General features: G+C 41.6%; 1 protein-coding gene across 2 annotated transcripts; it reads right to left on the bottom strand.

The window, feature by feature from the left end:
- Window positions 1–691: 691 nt before the first annotated feature.
- Window positions 692–13,006, bottom strand: mmel1 (membrane metallo-endopeptidase-like 1). 2 transcript variants are annotated; one of them, XM_076268580.1, is made up of 24 exons: window positions 12,876–13,006; window positions 11,023–11,180; window positions 10,548–10,592; window positions 10,077–10,136; window positions 9,582–9,743; window positions 9,395–9,475; window positions 8,504–8,599; window positions 7,769–7,887; window positions 7,507–7,572; window positions 7,187–7,321; window positions 6,794–6,883; window positions 6,284–6,420; window positions 5,975–6,068; window positions 5,247–5,375; window positions 4,808–4,906; window positions 4,484–4,567; window positions 4,254–4,354; window positions 3,931–3,989; window positions 2,834–2,953; window positions 2,322–2,455; window positions 2,133–2,198; window positions 1,923–2,018; window positions 1,592–1,668; window positions 692–1,490 (listed from the first exon to the last, which is right to left on the bottom strand). In XM_076268580.1, exons 2-24 carry the CDS (start codon window positions 11,177–11,179, stop codon window positions 1,391–1,393), a joined length of 2,307 nt encoding a protein of 768 aa, XP_076124695.1. In that variant the 5' UTR covers window position 11,180; window positions 12,876–13,006; the 3' UTR covers window positions 692–1,390. The 2 variants fall into 2 exon arrangements, with proteins under 2 accessions (XP_076124695.1, XP_076124694.1); XM_076268579.1 differs by having other exon boundaries at window positions 9,561–9,743.
- Window positions 13,007–19,360: the final 6,354 nt, after the last annotated feature.

A 19,360-nucleotide genomic window follows, 5' to 3' on the forward strand; every position in this document is an offset into this window, starting at 1 on the left:
GAATACTAAACAGAGCTCACCCAGGCCTTGAAGGAGTACAGAAGGCTCATTCGTGCCTTGAAGGAGTACAGAACGCCTTTCCTTCCCAAATTAACAAAGCCTCCCTTGTTTCAAAAGTGGCTTGATAGTGGAACAACAGAACATTCCTTGGCATTACATAAGGCCTCCCTTCTGTCTCCCTCTCTCTGACTGATAGCGCAGGAAACCACAGGCACTGTCAACGCTAAGCTTCAGAGGCACAGGTATGAAGGAAATGTCTCATATTAGCCAACATCAGAGATGATAAACAACTGATACATTTGAAAAGGGGCCTAGTGAATGCTGTACCCAACAGTCACCCAACTTTCAATACATTCAGTGCCTCCATTGTAAATATATGGATATGCATTTTTCACATACTGAGGCAGTTTCATGAAATAATCAACAGTAAAAGGATATTTCAAATATCAAGCCCCCACCCCCCACAAAAAATGTTTGGACACTGAAAATGTGGAAATGTGAACACTGAACATGAACAGGTAAAGCTGTGTGTGTGAAGTTAACAGTCATAGAGTCTTTAGCTGAATTGCTCTAGCTTGTAGGGATTGTATCAGCCCTGTTACAAATACAGTAAATCCATCCTGATCACAATCAAAGCTGTCTGATTGTTAATCGGTGTGTCAGTTTGCGACTTTGAGTCATGCAAATAACACACTGTAAAAACCTGCTCTTTATTTAAATGTATCCAGTCAGTTAAAAAACAAACACATAGTTTGACCCCAAGCAATAAATTGTAAAAGGCTGAAGATAATCTCAAATATATATATGTATATATATATATATGTTTATATTGTGGATCTCAATTTTAAAAAGCTAAATTACGCAAACCTCAAATAATGATGAAAGACGTGCACAGATCCCGACATTTTTGATCACGTCATCATACAAGATGGTCGGTCCAAACATATTTTTAGAGCATATACATATATATATATATATATATATATATATATATATATATTGACATAACAGTCACTTAGCAACAAGTACAGGAAAAACAGATCCAACGATAGACTAATAGCTACATTTTAAGTAGCTGTACACACGCAAAAGCAAGTTTCTTTCCTCATGCCCCCACGTATTTCATTGTAGAGTGAAAGCTAGACCTCTGGACATAAGGGCAGTCTCAGAGCTTCCATACATCGCACGTGTATACGATTTTGTGAACACTACACAGATCAAGGTAGGTATCTATATTCACCATGTCAGGGGATCAGGTGAAATATAAGGCAGTGTACCACTATTGTATGGTTGTGACTCAAAATTACATTTAGGCACCTACAGTAGCTGCTGCCCGAATCACAAAGTCAATCCATCCGCAGAGGAGGAAGAGAAGGGGGCCATACGCTGGCTACCACACTCTGCATTTCACCTCTGGGTTCATGGGGGCACCTGTTTTGCACTGGAATGCCTCGGAGAAGGCCTCGAAATTCTGCAGGGACCCCAGAACCCTGGAATGGAGAGAGCAGGATTATGAGCAAGCATGCTAGGACAAGGAAAAGAAGAAAGATGGACTGATAGACATACAGATACATAGAGGAGACTGGCTTACCTGTACTCCAAAGGGCTGTGAGAATCTGTCTTGATCGACTGGCTGGCAAATTCAGGCCTATAGGCACCACACCACACCTAACAAAAAACAGCCAAACCGTAACGTGTTAATAAGTTGCAGAAGCTTGCATTTGCAAACACCAAGCTAATGCAGAGTAGAGAGTCGAAAGAAGTGAGGCTTAATTCAGCAGTAATTGCATACTTAGTCCCTAGGCCATTTTGCATAGTGTGTGAATGACCTATCAGGCTACTGTTCTGCAGAAAATCTCATTAGGTGTTAGTACTATTTTGCGTGTGAGGGGTGGAAAATCAGATTTCCCTGGAGTGCTCACCTGAGCAAAGTTGAGAAAGAAGAGCTGTTTGTGGTCCAGGTCGAGACCAGGCAGTCGAGGCTCCTCACCTTCTCTCTCAACCCATTTAAGGTACGCCTATTTGCACACACACAAACAAACACACACACACACACACACACACTTACATGAGAGGTTTTTTTTTCGGAGTTAGGCCTTCCATAACAGATTTAGAACATTAAACTACTCCACCTTATACGCTTGACGAATTCCTCCATTGTCGGCAATGTTCTCCCCAAGGGTACTTATGCCACTAACCTAATTGGACAGGAACAATAAGAGGTCTATTAGTGCTCTCTTCTGTACAGCTCAAAGCAGCCTCAAAGCTGGTCATCCAAGAAGGTTCATAAGTTAAGGACCGTTCTATAGAGTCTCACTTACGTTTTGTCCACCAGCCAACTTCCAGTTGAAGTTTCCGTATTGGTGCACCATGCACTGAGACTGCTCCTTAAAGTGCTCTGCTGAGTAGTTACTCCACCAGTTATACATGTTCCCATCCTTGTCAAAGTTACGACCTAAATGTAAAGATATGTAAAGATTCCTATATGTTCTGATGTAAATCAGAAATCTGACTTAAGGCATATGTCATTGAACAAGCTTGGACTTATCGACTCTTATCTTACTTTCAGGCTGGCATGACTAGTTTTTGATACCTGATGGTTTTTCATATTACTAACTGGCATGAACTGCATTGGGTTATAGACATTACTTTACACATGAGGTGATTAAGTAAATACGGCATTTGACCGAAAGCTACATAAAAATGTGCTATTGGCAAATGGTGACATGGTATTCCACATACTGCTAAATCATGGCAAAGTGGCAAAGATGTTGTTGGTCAATTGAGAATGAATGACATGAGTGGAGTCCTAATAAAGAGATTATCATCTCACCATGGTCATCAAACCCGTGAATAATTTCATGCCCGATCACCATTCCAATTCCACCAAAGTTGAGAGCCTGGAGCTGATTTTTACTGAAGAACGGGGGTTGCAGAATTCCAGCAGGAAAAACTATGGGTCAAGACCAAGACACAAATAAACATAGACAGATCAACAGAAAGGCAAGCCCGTTTAGTCACATAAACAGACAGATGATAGGGCGGTCTCACAGGAAAGCACAACAACTGTGAAACACGGAAAAACAAAGTGCAAAGTAAAAGAAAACTTTGAGGAACATTCCAGACTCATTTATTCTCTTGTAATAAGCCCGACCACACATACATAATAGTTATTTTATATCTTCAAACAAGATTGGGCTTTGGTATAATTTGTTCACTTCTGTTCAGCTGCTTAAGTCTGCAAAGTAAGCTCTTTTCAAATCTCTTAAAGCAAGCAGCAAAGCACTCCAGTAAAAACCTATAGTATATCACCACCGCATCACGGCCCAGGAACCGCGAGGACGTCCGAGAACATTAAAACCCGCAATCTCAGCCTAATTACGCCGTGACTGCGGCGCCCAATCTGCATAATCGCCTTACGCTCTTGCAATCGGCTGCGTTAAGTGACGGGCCGGTAATGTGTTGCGCTTGGTGCGGTGTCGGGGGCTGCTCTTAGTCGTACAGTTTCGTGAGCACTGGAGCTTAAAACTAGTTTTTATTCTGACAACAAAGAGCGGCATCGTAGGGCTGTCATTATTCTCAGTGGAGGCTTTTTAGTTGAGGACACAGGGACTCCATAAGTGGTGTGGAAGGGGAACAGCAGGCAACAAGGGAATACAGTGTTCCTTTCTTGCTGGCCTCCTGATACAACATGTGAAGGTGAGGTTAGTGGCTGTGGGATACTTTGTGCTTTGCTACCTTCTCCTTTATCCTCTAATTTATAAAAAAAATGGTTGAAATAGGCACAAGCAACAAAAGGGTTTACTTATACTGTCACTTGTCTCATGTTATGATGGTAGGTACGTGATTATGTGATTATTCCAATAGAAAGCTTCTCTTAATCACCAGTCTCTATTTGTTTGATGAATATTTAATGGGAAAAAAAATCACCTATTTGGTTTCTGTTTGGAGAGTAGAACGCATTCACTTCAGCTGCACCAATGATCCACCTGAGAAAACAGAGAACCAAGTAAGGTGAACTGAATGGTACACTGTGTGTGTGCATGCATATGTGTTTGAGTGTGTGTGTGTGTGTATGGGGGGGGGGGGGTGGCAGGGAAGCATTCAATATGCATGTAATGACACTGAACAATAAGTCTATGTGTGTGCATGTGTGTGGTGTGTGTGTGTGTGTTTGTGTGCATGTGTGGTATGTGTGTGTGTGTGTTTGTGTGCATGTGTGTGTGTCTCTGTGTGTGTCCTTATGAAGTTACATGTTTGGGTCCACTGGCTCCCTGAGCTTCTTTAAACTCTTCTTCGACCCGGCTTGCAGGTTTTGCAGAATGTTCTCAAAGTAGTTTTCACTGAAGTTCAGCTATGTTGAAACAGAAACTTCAGTCAACACCAGAGTTCCTCTGAGGAATCTAATATGTCTGTTTTCTGTCTGTCAGTACTGGAACCTCCACTGGTGGAGTGAGATAATGACTCCTCACTCATTACTTACATGGGCATACTCCTCATCCAATTTCTGGTTGTTTTCTTCCAGGATGTGGTCAGGGTAGCCAATCTGTTCCTTGATTGCCAACACCTTGGATACAAAATAGATCAACTGTCTCTTTTTGTTGTTCCCACGCAGCGTAGTCTTACAACTGGCAGCACAATATACTCACACAATATAACGTTTGATCATTATGGTTTTGGAAGATTATTTCAAATGGTTACAGAACTTTCTTTGGCAATATGTACTTTCAATTCACTGTCAATAAATCCCGAAAAGTGGGAAAGTCTGTCTGCATATGCAGAATAATAAAAAAAAACTTCAAAACACCTTCTCTCTAGCCTTTTCCTTTGATGCGACATCCATCCAGTTCAACTCCTCCAGGGTGTCCATATACGCAGCCTGCATCATTCGGATGAGGTCACTGACCTGTGAGAAACAATGTAAACCTTGACGCACAGACGTGGCACACATGTACAGGACACGTGCAGGCAGACGTCAACAGCATACAGCACACGAAGGGTCTCCTGCGTCACTGCAAGGGTGACAGACCATCACTCATAACCTCTCACAACTCATAACCCCCGAAATCCAAAACATAAGATGTCAAGCATAAAGCCATACATCCTTGTGTAGAATAAACAGCCATGAGAATGGGCTGTGTCCCCGTCAGTCTAAACAGTTGTAAGGTGGGACAGTGACGGCATGAGCTGACCGATCTTCCTGTTTTGGCAGAGGACGCAGGAAGTGGCAACAATGAGGGACTCACCATGCGCTTGCTGTCTCCTGCGAAGGCCTCCTGGACATAGAGGGCACCCACAGCGTTCACCATGCTTCCCTGGACATACCGCACACAGTCGCGCCAGCGAGCCTCTTCCACTGTGGTCCCAAACAACACCTGGAGTACACAGTGTAAAAATGCAAACAAACACACAGACACACAGACACACACACACACACACACACACAGAGGATATGAAGCCATTACATAGAACTACTACACTTTGGATGTGTGATTTTTTTCCCCCTTTACATCTAGTATGTTGTCCAAACAAGGTTGAACACTATCAGTGAATAGTCTGATTCACACTAAATAATTCCCCTAAGACGCTAAAAATGATTTACGAATGCATTAGCTGTTTTGATCTTGGAACCCTTTAAATGTCTGAAAACTGTTAAGAGGCTCAACAGCTAAACAGAACAAAAATACTATAAACATCTGAGCCAACAGCATATAAAGACTCAGCATATAAAGACTCAGACTGTGTGTGTGTGTGTGTGCGTGTGCATGGGCATATGTGTGTGTGAGTTTGTGTATGTGTATGTGTGTGTGTGCATTATATGTGTGTGTCTGTGTGTGTGTGTGTGTGAGCCAACAGCATATAAAGACTCAGCATATAAAGACTCAGACTGTGTGTGTATGTGTGTGTGTGTGTGTGTGTGTGTGTGTGTGTGTGTGTGTGTGTGTGTCTGTCTGTCTCTGTTCTCTGGTCTGACCTTTCTATAATGTGCTCGAGCGTCTTTGAAGCGTCGGCTCAGACCGCCAACTCTCTCAATGACTAAGTGCCAGGTGAGAAAATTCTGCAGAGTCCTGCAGGAGAGAATACACACACGCACACACACACACACACACACACACACACACACACACACATACACACACACACACACACACACACACACACACACAATTTAGATTGAATAGCTGTTCCCTTATAGCAAAGCATTTTCACCTGTATGTGTGTCCACAAATGTTATAAACAATGGTGAAAAAAGTCTGTATAAAACTCATTATAAAAGTCTGACCTGCGATCATGTTTAGAGAGGACATCATTTAACCTCTCCAAGTACGGGACTCCGTAGACTACTACCTCTTCTTCCGGGTGCACTGTTATGGACACACTGGACATGACGCCTTGAATAAAGCGCGTCCAGTTGAAGCCCTGGAGAGCCATGTGACATCAACAAACATCTGTGAACTGTGAACTGAACTTTTATTTTTACAATTGTGTCATTGCAATGTAACGGATATGATTCTGAAACACTGATATAACAAAGGAACAGAGGGGTTTTAAAAACAGCCAAGGAAGGGGTCCTTTCTACAGTTTTTTTTTTTTTTTAAACAATGGATGTTTTTTTTCAGAGAATATTTTGCAGCTCTTTTTCTTTTTTAGGAACATACATTGTAATTTGCCAGGGTGGAAACCGAGAACCTGGAAAAGGTTCTCAGTAAAAGCTCCTTTTCCTTTTTTAGGATTCCTTGTGCAGACTAGGTTCTAATTTCCATTTAGAGATGTAACGCCAGTCTGAACTCACATTGAGGCTGAAGTTCTCCTGCAGCTCGCTGAGGGTCATCTTATTGTATAAAACTGTGATATCATGACGTTCCTCAGGTGGCGTAGTGGCCTGTAGGGAGATTGAAGGAGCCATGTGCTGTTAAGCAACCTCTTTTTTTCCATTTCACCACCTTGTTTCCTAGGCCTCACCTGTCACCTGTACCATATACCTGTAGTCTCTAACCTGTTGCTGTAACAGATATTCTTGCTCTGGTGCTCTGCTTATAGAGTAAATTGCTTTTAACACTGAAGGTCATGGAGTTAAATACCAAGGGGGTAGAAATACAAGACTACACCTGTACATTGAGTCACTTAAAATAAACGGGTCTACTAAGTGAGGAAATATCAGATGTGTATCTTGTCATAAACTCACATTGGCAATGTCTCTCTCCAGCTCCATGACCTGCATCATCTCCTCCCACACACGCTCGTCGTCCTGGGTCAGGTTCCTGTCCTCACGGGCAATCCTCGCCATGGTAACCATGAACTGCTGATAGGCCTCTCTCACCTGCCATATCAAATGTATACTACATGATGTTGCTTTTATAAAGCAAGTGTTAATGTGCAATTACTTGAACATGTATGAATAAAAACAATGTAATACTGACAACAACAACACCAACAACAACAATACAATAATAATAATAATAATAATAATAATAATAATAATAATAATAAAATAAAAAAACATACCCTTTTGTAGTTTCCATCATTGAAGTAATAGTCTCTGGAGGGCATCCCCAGTCCAGGCTGATCAATCTTTGAGAAATGATTAAATATTTGGGGAATATTACATTAATGTATCTTTTAAAGCATTAATGTACATGTATTTTTTTCTCAGAAACTACACAAAAATCTATAGAAAACATTATACTGGAAAAAAATGTCTGCACATTTTCAGAAACACCCTAATGGCTAATGGCACAGTAAGGTATGAGAATCTTTTTGCCCATACGTGTAAGATGTGACGACTGGAGTCCTGATCGTCCGTCCACACAAACATGTCCAACAGAGCCTTTTTGTGAAACCGGGTTATAAGGGTGGCAAGAGTGTCTTCCAGGCTCCAGGAATCTTCTGTCAAATATCAAAAACATAGGCAATACTCTTTACGTTAAGTATTCTTAGGTACCATGAATGCTAGTTATTGTTTTAGTATATTTACATGTTTATACACACTGTTATATGTAAGTTAGCGTTAGGAATTTAACCTTTATATTATCAATACGGCCATATAGTGTGAAATAACGTATGGGAGGCACAACTAACATCAGCTTTAATGATTGTAGCTATCATGTCAATGCATAGGCCACCCACACAGCTTCTGAATGTCTCTGTGTAGGGAATTGGATCTGAAGGCGACTGATGGCCTGAGCATGATTAAAAGGAGGGCAGTCAGAAAGATGACAAGAGGATGTCATAAGAATTCATTCCAGCCAGGGACACAAGCCCCTCTTCCTCGCTCCTTATCTGCTGGCTTTTGACCAATCATCAAACAGGTTTGCGGAGGCCCAATAGGAATCACTCCTGTCAGGGCCCCTGTTGCCTTTAGAACATCCCATCAATTGGCTGCTTATCCAATTCCTCCTGACAACAGTATTTGTCTGATTGTGTCTCTGCCCCATTGAGAGGAGCCAGGGACGCTACAGGCAGCCATTATGGGGCATTAAGAAGGGCTGGTATCTCTTGGTACCTGCTGTGCTGTTCCAGTCGTCTGAGGCCACTGGCCAGTCTCCAATGCTCTCGATGAGCTTCAGCAAAGGCTGGGAGTCGCGTTGCTCAATGAGACCTGCAGGGGATGCCAGAGTCATGAGAGGGAATCTTTGTGCTCCTCCTGCAACATATCTTTCTGAGAGTTAATAATGATATTGTGATTGAGCTGACTTGTCACTGGACTAAGATAATATGCTTTCTACATAGCTTCAAGTTCAGGCTCTGTCTTGCTGTGTTTGTTACTGCATTGTGTGATTGTGTGTGTGTGGGGGGGGGGGGTGAGAGAAAGAGAGAGAGAGAGAGAGAGAGAGAGAGAGAGAGAGAGAGAGAGAGAGAATGAGAGAGAGAGAATGGTTAACAAAATATGGATGATTTTCTTTTTAGGTAAAAAAGGTCTTTCCTTACAATAAGCCTCATGAATAACAACCAACAAAAGGAAAGTTTGTTAAGACCATTTTAATTGTATTTGTTTTGTAGTTCTTTCTTTTGGATTTTATTTGTTTAAGGTCCTCATGACACTGAAAAAATGCAATAACTCCAGTGGAGTCCAGTTACACGTTCCCACCCTGCCGCTAACATAAGACAACGCATGATGCAATATGGCTTGAATTCCATTATTGGGCAATTTGCACCCTAGGTTAGAACCCAACTGACTGTCCTATCTTTTGGTGGAAGTGTTTGTTTTGTGTTCCTTTTTCCCACTATTAGAACATGCAAAGTACATTGCTTTTGAGCATATGTTGTTCTCATAACAAACACCAGTTGAAAAGAAGAATGTATGTGTGTGTGTGTGTGTGTGTGGGGGGGGGGGGGTGAGAGAGAGTGTGTGTTGGAGAGTGTGTGTGTGTGTGTCTTACTGTCTTTCACTCACTCTCATTCATGCATGAGCTGTATAGCAGCTTGACTTTCCTGAAGGCCTCCCGGTCTTGCTCATGCTGTGTTTCCAGCACTCCTGTCAAGTGGCACACATCAGACCATTACATCACCCCCACCACCAGAAACCCAAGTTGACACCGCAAGACACTAAAACCCATTACGTTTAGGGAGTAAAGGCTGACCCTTGAGCACAATCTCCAGGTCCCCGCGAAGGATGTCGAAAACGCTGTGGTGGGAACTGGTCTCGGGGATCACATGCCTCTCCTGCCATCCGCCGCAGGCGTACTGGTAGAAGTTCTGACACGGCTCCGTGCGCGGGTCCATGTTCTGGAGCAGCCTGGCCGCTGGTGTTTCCAAAAAAAAAGAAGAAACGATAGGAAGAGGAATTCAGATAGATAGATAGACTTAAAAGGGAGGAAAGTACTCAGTGCATCCAGTCAAAGGTCAAAGCAAAATGAGAGCAGTGAACTCAATACGAGGCAAATGCTGGGGCCGCTGTCGCTATAATCCCAAGTGTTTAAGAATAGCAGTTAGTTCCAAGAAAAAGAGCTGAGCTGAGACTGTTTGGGGAAAGCATGTAAGTCGTATAAGCCTTTGGGTGAAAAAAAAAAACAGCCTAGTTTTCCATTAGTGCTACCCAGCGCTGCTTGTCTCCACGACACTACACTGTTCATTACCTGCTGTGACACAGTCTGAAGTGGTGCATATGCTGTTGACACTGGAACGGTACATTAGCCCTAAAAATTAACAAGAAATGTATTACAGTATTAGTGGAAGAGCAAAGTTGGCAAATTTCTTGATAGACATTTTGCAAAATGTTGGCAAAGCAAGAGTTCCTCCGGAAAAGAAGAGGACTAAGCTTTTAAAACAGAGTCAGTATGCCTCAGTATGCCATGAATGTATACTGCACACAGCCTTACACAATTACCACTGAGGTAAAAATGGCCATGGCTCTCCTGAATTTTCTGATAAGGGCACAGAGAAAAGGAAGACTATGAAACCATTATGTGTGGTAATCTATGTTGGGCTCTGTGCCAAACATGGCGCAAGTGTGAAATGAGGCTGCGAAACTAATTATCTCAAGAAGCGCTGGTTTAGCTGTTTAGCTTTTTCAGTCGTTTGGACTATAGGTCAAGTGCAATGCATACCTTCAGTGACCCTACCCTTGGATACACCAGTTCTGTCTGACCTTTCTGTAACAGAGAATTCATGACAGATCAGTTCATATACATAGATGTTTCTCCATGATGTGATGAGCATTGAGCACACCTTTGACTTGCCACTTGCACCTTGTTTCAAATATCTTCTGTGTTGCGGTCACCGTTATCTAACTGGTCAGTTCCTCTTTTCCATGGGAACCAAGATAGTAAGGTCAGTAGCATTGTTGATAGTTAGGTCAACGTAAAAAGCATTGCAATTATCAAGATTCACATTGATTTTATAATTCTCAATAAGTATTTTTTTACAATAAATTACGCTGAGAAAACCAAGCTAATGAAAGCTAATACTTGATTGTTATGGCATGTGCGAGTCTACATTCATCAATTTTTAGACAACAGTTACTAAGGTTTAATGGACGGTCTAGCAGAGTAGAATTTGAGGTGTGTGTTCCCAGGCTCTCACCTCGCACTGCGGCCGTGTAAAGGACAATGAGACCCACCAGCGCACAGCTCACTAACAGCAGCAGCACAGACAACCCGATCTCGGCAACACTCAAGCGATGTTTCCCGGGTTTGGGTGATTTCTCCATGATGTCCATCTGGCTTTCCGATTTTCCCATTCTGTAAAGAGGTGTAGTGTTCGCTTGGTGGGTTATAAGTGGCTTAGCGTCAGCAGTGCTTGTCAGTGTTGTGTGCCTGAGTGCCAAATGTCCAATTCATGACAATTAAGCCAAACAGGTGATGCAGGTGGGTGAGTTTTGAACGCCTTCAGGTAAGCTGTCTGTCTCAATTTTTCAAATTTCTACAACCATCCAATAGTCATCGTAGGGTATACTACAGCATAATCCACTGTCTTGCACATCGTCTTGTTTTTCATAACAGTAGGATTTTATTTGAAACAATTCTTGGACAACAGATCTCGAAAATCATTAAAAAATAAAAAAATAAAAAAGGATTAATTGAATGCACTCTCCTCAGGTAAGAGATCGTACTAGGCTACTCATAAATGAACAGACTGCATGTGCTAAATTAAGAATAACATTCTCAATAGCCTACCTCAACATTTGTCAGAGCAAACCTGTGGAATGGAGTACAGGTGAAGGTGTCACATCAGCAATTAGCACTGGCTCTCACAGCGCTAGTCTACATGATGGACAATTGTAAATTTCTCTCTTTCGCTCTCTCTCTCTCTCTCTCTCTCTCTCTCTCTCTCTCTGTGTGTGTGTGTGTGTGTGTGTGTGTGTGTGTGTGTGTGTGTGTGTGTGTGTGTTTGAGAGGCCAGATTGTTATTGCCATTTGCCTTGTACAAGAATTGAAAAATATTTCCAGTACATAATCTTGTAATGCATAAACTGAATGTTTTCAGTTTTACAGGTAAACCCATCAAACCATTCCTTAAACTTGGAAGTAAACCTTGCGTAAATTGAATGCATATTTTGTCATTTTCAGAGTGATTTTCCCAGTGACATCTTACCAATGTGAAATGTCTTAATGATTAAATGTGTTAGCATCCGTTAACTTGATGCTGCAGCAGCTGTGTACCATAGGCATCCGGCTATTAAGAGACATAAAAACAATATGCAGTTCTTATGCTAGTCTACATTTACACAGATTATTATTTTCATCTTGTTAAAATGTTTCTAGTGTCTTACAGAAAGCTAGTGAGAGGTACCAATATATGTGAGCACATCATGTTCTGTGACTTAACCCATGTGAATTTTTTGTCATGTTGTGTTTTCTGAAATGCATGAATAACCGGGGGTATATAGTACAAACAGGTAGGCTAATAAGTACTATTAGATTTTCATATTCAGAGAGAATATAAAAGAATATTTTTTTCAAACAGTATTGTTATTTTTGTAACTGTCTTAACAGTGCTTTGGTGTCTGTTATTGAACTATAGTCAAATCCCCCCCCCCTCTCTCTCCACCTCTCTCTCTGTATGTGTTTGTGTGATGACTGCCACTCTCTACCTAAAGCAGCATCCCATAGATACAGCTGTCTAGAGAAAACAGTACTGAGCTAGAGACACATTCCTCCAAACAAGGCCAAGTCAATGACACCATTATGCACACAGGCATCCATATATGCACAACAGATAGGACACCTAATAAAGTCACCACAAAATATGTAAATTATATTTATGTAATAGTAAATAGAACCTGCCTCAGAAATGACAATAATTTATGTTGCAGACAACTGGAAATCAAACTCCATTTAATGTGTTAAATCCTACTGAAAAAGAATGTGAATGTACAGCATGTGAGTTTGTTTAATTGCGCTTTTGTGTAGTCAGAAATGTCTTAAAGTGCTTACCTTTGATAATCGTATGCTGCCTGGCACTCTTCCTGAGATGTTGTTCAATTTCTTAAAACACCCCTCCTGAGTTTGGACCCAGAGCTGGTGTGTTAAGAAATGAAGCAGAGAATCACCGGCCGCCACCAAACCTGCCTGCGTTCGTGTGTGTATGCGTGTGAGTGAGTGAGCGAGTATGCTACTGAGCTTTTGAGCATGTGCGAGGGGAAGAGATGGAGAGAAAGAGAGAGAAAGAGGGAGGGAAAGAGAGAGAGCGAGTGGGAGGGATCAGAGACAGGACCCAATCCAGAGAGAGAGGGAGACTCTGGGACCGGCGTGGCCCAGCTCTGGCGCGGGTCCATCAGGGTGTGTTGGTATCTGGGAAATGCTGCATGCTAAAGTGGGAACACTGAAGATGGAAGTGCTATCAGAGCAACCACAGTTGTCTCCTGGCTTTGGTGCCCTCCATATATATGGGTTGCACTGATGGAGGAGGAGGGTAAATTAAAGCAAGGACCCATTTTTATCTTCTATGCTGCTGAGGCGCAAACATGCACTGTGCCATTATAGAGAAATGAAATACATATACATGCTTTTACAGTGTGTTGAAACATGAAATACATATACATGCTTTTACAGTATGTTGAAACATGAAATACATATACATGCTTTTACAGTATGTTGAAACAAGGCTAATTAGCAGAAGTTCATTTTCCCCATCCATCTCAGGTAACACAGAGGAGCACATAACAATGAGCAGCAAAGGGAAGCAGGACAGAAAAAGACAAAAACAGAAATATAAGACAGACCAAAAGAAATACACATAGCTGATGCTTATGAGGGGAAAGGTGTCTGAAAAGCATAAAATAGAAGGGTGGTGGGGTTATGTTAGCAGTTATAACCAGATCACTGCATCTACACATGCTCTCTCTCAGACACCATGCATAGGACCCCTGTGTTGTCATTACTGGTCTGCTCTCTGTGCTCGCAGAGGCACATCCTGCTAATTGTCCTGGTTGAGGCGGCACAGCCATCTTGGCATTGGTTGACCTCCATCACTGCACCAGCCCGCAGTTCAGCAGTAGGAAGTCCAGCTTGGGAGCGAGCAAGTTAATCACCCTGTTTCTCCCCCTCAACCACCACTCCGTACCCCCACTGCCACCCTAGCCCCAGCACCTCCCCTTCCTCCTACTCCTGCGGGAGGCAGTGGCAGCCAGGCACACTGAGCAGACCGGCACTGCTATGCCCCCTGCCCCTCTGGGTGTCAGATTGAAATGGCAAACCGCCCAGCAGGCACATTACCAGGCTGATTAAACACTGTAATTAACTCATATTAGTGGGAGAGAGAGAGAGAGAGAGAGAGAGAGAGAGAGAGAGAGAGAGAGAGAGAGAGAGAGAGAGAGAGAGAGAGAGCCCACTATGGACACTGATCAGCATTCAGACACAACCTCCCTTCAAAACCCAGCTGTCCATATCCATATTGGATGATGAGGGGCACAGAAATAAATTGTGGAACAACCTTTATCACACATTACAAAAGATGCACTCACTAAGCAAAGCTGGCTGAACCTTTTAAAGCACCCAACGGGGCATTCTTTATCTATTATGAGGATGGGATATTAATTATGGTTTCTATTTTTGGTTTGATAACAACATGAGAAGAGTCTGTAGAACAACGGTTGCTCCATAATGGGTAACAATCAACATGAACCTTGAAATCTGCAGATTTCTTGATGGTTTTGGAAACTGGCTAAACATTGATCTTCAGTAAGCTCATATCAAAATTATTTGGGAATGGAAGTTATATTTGCTGAGCTGTAAATAAATAAATGAATAAATAAATAGTCTAAAATAATTAAATGTGCTGCATTTTATGATGCAATCAGTGACTGTCTTTGATTTAACTTTGTTTGCATATGATTTGTTGAATAAAATTCTATTTGTTTTGTCAAGCCTGTCAGAAGAAAAAACAGTCACACCATATGTAAGGTCAGCCATTACGTACCTACTCTCTTTAATAAGTCAGTTTTTCTTTGTCATCTCTAGCTGCATTAAATAAGTGGACAGCTATGGCTAGAGCACCATGTACCTAATAAGAAATTCAATCAACTTATTTGTTGCACTGAGTGTAAGCCTGTGTATTGCACTCGCTTAATTTCCAGGTAAATACTTTACTGTCTCAGTGATTAGGACCTTTGGAAAACAAGCCTTGAAAGCTTTTTAATTAGGCTATTAGGAAGATAGTCTTGTCCCTTGAAGGTGCGTCAACGTAGGTTTGCTGAAAGCCAAGCTTGAACTCGCTCTCAGGTGCTGAGTGAAGGGACCTGACTTGATTAACTAAAATACCTGTGTTTACTGCATGGGCACTAACATTATTCTGTATGCCATGAAAAATTACAGATCTGAGGAAAAGAATAATGAACTGAAGAATTGATGGCATCATTTTGCTCTTCCAATACAACTACTAAAAACCTTTGAAGATGTTATAGTAGAAAAAGACATGAACATAAAAATGAGCATATCTGCCATTTTGTTTCCATGATGCAGATTTTCAAATAACCTCTCCATTAGGCCTGGGCTTGTTGGCAGATAAATAGGGCCTATGAGTAAATAACCATGAGTTAATGGATTAGTTCGTGACCAGAGAAATCCCAAGCTTGGTTAATAAATCTCCTGGGGTTACGCAACATCTTTCTGCTCGTAATCCTGTTTTTTCCCTTCTTCTTTAAACAAAATGCACGGAGTGGCAAAGGAATCATCTCTCTCAATCTGTGGAACAACACGTCGTTATCATCTGTCTTGTGTGAGATGCAAAAGAGATCCACAGGCGGCCCTGTCACCGTGCTGGCATGGGGCAGATTCATGGGCCAGGGCGCTACTCCCTGCCCGGGTCCAGACACCCTGCCACCCCGTGATAAACGACTGTGTTCCCTCGGAGAGATTTACTGCCCGCTTCCCGAGTAGCCTCGTATGAGGCGGGGAGAGAGGGGGAGAGGGAAGGGGTGGAGTGAGGTTGGTTGTGGTGGTGGTGGGGTCGTTGGAGGGGAGATAATGTGTGTGTGTGTGGGGGGGGGGGGGGGGGTCTCAGGCAATGACAAGTCTTCAGTCTCCATCTGTTGTGCCACCAGCTACTGTTGCTCCATCCCTCTCCCAGTTGACCTTTGACCTCTCTCTCTTTCTCTCTCTCTCCTATGCTCTCACCATAACCTCCAGACTCATCCACCCAATGTTCAGTGTTAGTGGACCTTTTCTGAATCCACTCATAATTGTGCACATTAACCTCTTGGCTCTTAAGGATTTCCTCGTCCTCACTAAACATACACCATTCAGTGGACCTGTGCATATTTGAAGCAGCATCATCCTGACACTCAAAGTGAGCTTATCAGATGACTAACTAATAATGGCACTTGAAACGCTTCACCAGGATACACTGTTCATTTAGTCTGTTTTTGTGAGGAATCATGAGTAAAGTTAGGTATGTTGCGATTTAATTTGTATACCATACTTTAAAGCTTTTCCCATCCACTGTAATTTTGTGTTTTTTTTATGTGCAGAGGTTATACATATGCACACACATGTGCCTCATATTGGGGCACAACAGCAGTGTTTTTTTTATTTGTGTGTGTGTGTATGTGTGTGTGTGTGTGTGTGTATGTGTATGTAGAACACATATGCAAATATATACTGTGAAAGTCCATCTTTGCCTGTTCTCCGTTTCACCATAGCAATACCATAATTTGAGAACGTGGGGTCATCAACATAGCCTCAAAAGGTTTCAGCGCACAGTAGAGTTTATTTCAACTACCCCCAAATAGACATGGATAATGCACACAAAAATAATTATCTTGTTCTATCTTGCAGCATGCACTACCCTGTGATTACCATCTTTGTTACCAAGGCAATGTGGAAGACAAACTGATCCTCCATGGTTGAAGGTTAGCTTCTTCCTGTCAAAGCAATAATTCACTGCACCCAGGGCTATTACACAGGCCCTTACAGTATAATTGACGGTGAACACTAGAGTTATCAGTGTAAAATATCTGCAGTTCCAGTGTCTGTTTCTGTTTGGTACATTGCCAGGAAATGTCAAGGCCTATACGATTTGTGGAAGATTCTGTGATTGCTGTATGAAACAGCACTTGAAAACTACAGTAGGTGTTATGACAACTGGTTAGTGTTGTCCAAATCTTGGTTTTGTCCCTTGAACTATGGGCTCTGTCTCTCAGCATCCATTTCTTCACAGCTCTTCAGGGTCTGAAGTCGGAGATACTAGCTGTTCTGACTCTTCACTGGTCCGTTCCAGCTGCAGTATCATTCTTACAGTGGGCTAGAGGAGTTACAACATGCATCAAGGTGGTCTACTGAATGATCATCTAAAGCTGGACCCAAAAAGTTCCTTGATACTCTAGATTTGCTGGAATTTCTGTTGCTCTCTCTCTCTCTCTTTCCATCTCTCATTCTCAGAACAGTCATCTTTATCCACCAGTCCAAATCCTCACTTATCTTAATGGCATCCTCACACTATCAGCACAATTGCAGGGGCAATCGACCCTCGTTGAGCTTTTATCACCATCAACAGTGTCTGCACCAGACAGGACCGCTTCCCCCACCGACAGGTGTCCCCTCTCACTCTGATCTTATCTCCTAAGTCCACCTGTCCATCAGCCGCTATACGACCATGACAATGCTCGACCCTGAGCGCTTAAGAAGCCATTCCTATACCAAGTACCTCGACAGGCCATGACTTAAATTAAGTAATGTCTGCCATGCTGGGTGTTATGTAATACGTAGACACTGGATACATGTGTGTGTGGTGTTTTTTATAGAAAGAAAGAAAGAATGAATGAAAGAAAGAAAGAAGAGCCATTAACTGAATGAAAGAAGAGAATAACTATAAGAATAGAATGCACAGATTCTCTACCAAACCACACCATATTTATTAACTGTAAAACAGACATCACTTTAGGGTTGATATGTTCATATACTGTACCATGGATTGAAAACTGATTGAAAGACAGTTTCATAGTACAGTATAGTAAATTATACTTTATTTTATATGCAGGCAATGTCTGTGTATTGATTTTGGCCTCCATTTCACCACTTTAGGTAACTTTTCTTTCGCTGTAAATGTAAGAAAAATTATCCTGTGTGACACTGAACCATGTTATGTGTAATGCTGTCAAAAAGAGAATTGGGAGAAAGTGGCATGAAATATATAATGTAAGCTTTGCTTACCCTTGAGTTTATTGGTAAAATGCTAAATTATGTGCCTTATACTCAAAAATCAGAGGAAATTCTTTTATTTTAAATCCCATCCCAAAAACAGAAATAAAGGGCAACAAGACTAAATGAAAATGAATTTTCATAAACAGTCAGCGTTGCCAATAATACTTTAACATTTCTGATGGATAATCCCAGATCGATAACATTACATTCAAGAATGAATCAGCACACAGTGAATTAGGACATATTAATATCCCACCATGAAAATTATAACAGGATTATCACAAAGATTGCACTTATTCAGATGAAGGCAGCAACTGAGAACTGTCTCCCCCCTGTGGTGAAAGTGATGTAGGCCACCAGGTGTGAGTCCCGTCACACCAACAATGTATGAACAACATGTACAGATATGTGCAATGTACCGGTAGTAGCAGTAACAATATAATAGTAGTAAGAATAATAAAGATATATGCAGTGTACAGAATATATTATGAGAAAAACAGAATAAATATGGATATTCATGAACCAGACAGATATGTACATACAGCTATGTGCAGTGTGGTAACAGTACCATTGTAGTGCAGATACAGTAACATTATAAGAGTATTAAGAATAAGTGTATGTGCAGGATGGATAGTATGAAGAGCAATAGAATAAGGCTATGTATAAGTATTTGTAAATAAATAGAACATGGGTGGGATACTGTAGTGGGATATAATGCTAGAAGATACGCAATCAAGTCTTATTCGTAGGGAATAATTTCTATGAAAGCCATTCAAATAAACCCACAATTTCAAATACCACTTGAATACTTAACAGGTTTGTGGGACACATAATATTAAATATTATTAAATAACTATTTTAACCTTTGAATCAACATTCATCTGACAGTCTGACTTTTCACACTGTTAGTCTACTCATTATATTACTTTTTCATTAATTAAATTGAGCATTAGTTTTAAGTTACATCCTTTTTAAACAGCCTTCCACATACACAATGCATTATGAACTTATTTTATCTAACAGGTGTGACAACTCTATCTGTCCTAATAGGCTGCTACACCTTCAAAATAAAGAAAACAATACTTCAGTCCTGACAAGGCAATAGCAATATGCAGACCAATCTAGGCTTATCATCATAATAAGCGGGAAACTTCATGTTGTTGTCACCAACATTAGCGGTGGTCTTCATGACTGATCCCTACATTAATGAATAATGATGCATTCAGGTGGCAGGCAATTACGGCCTCAAGCACAACAGTGGGAGGGAAATTGAGTGGACC

Source organism: Alosa pseudoharengus, unplaced genomic scaffold (assembly GCF_046254945.1).
Source record: "Alosa pseudoharengus isolate Yale_2024_CS ecotype anadromous, Long Island Sound unplaced genomic scaffold, YU_APseudo_1.1 YU_APseudo_1.1_scf_5, whole genome shotgun sequence".
Taxonomy (NCBI): Eukaryota; Metazoa; Chordata; class Actinopteri; order Clupeiformes; family Clupeidae; genus Alosa; species Alosa pseudoharengus.

What these genes read in the sequence shown, in the direction of transcription:
- mmel1 (XM_076268579.1), bottom strand. Translation starts at nt 11,179, where the DNA reads ATGGGAAAATCGGAAAGCCAGATGGACATCATGGAGAAATCACCCAAA. An exon ending in TTACACGGCCGCAGTGCGAG is followed by an intron (nt 10,593 to 11,022) that starts GTGAGAGCCTGG and finishes TCTCTGTTACAG; the next exon opens with AAAGGTCAGACAGAACTGGT. An exon ending in CTCGAGCACATTATAGAAAG is followed by an intron (nt 5,376 to 5,974) that starts GTCAGACCAGAG and finishes TGTGTACTCCAG; the next exon opens with GTGTTGTTTGGGACCACAGT.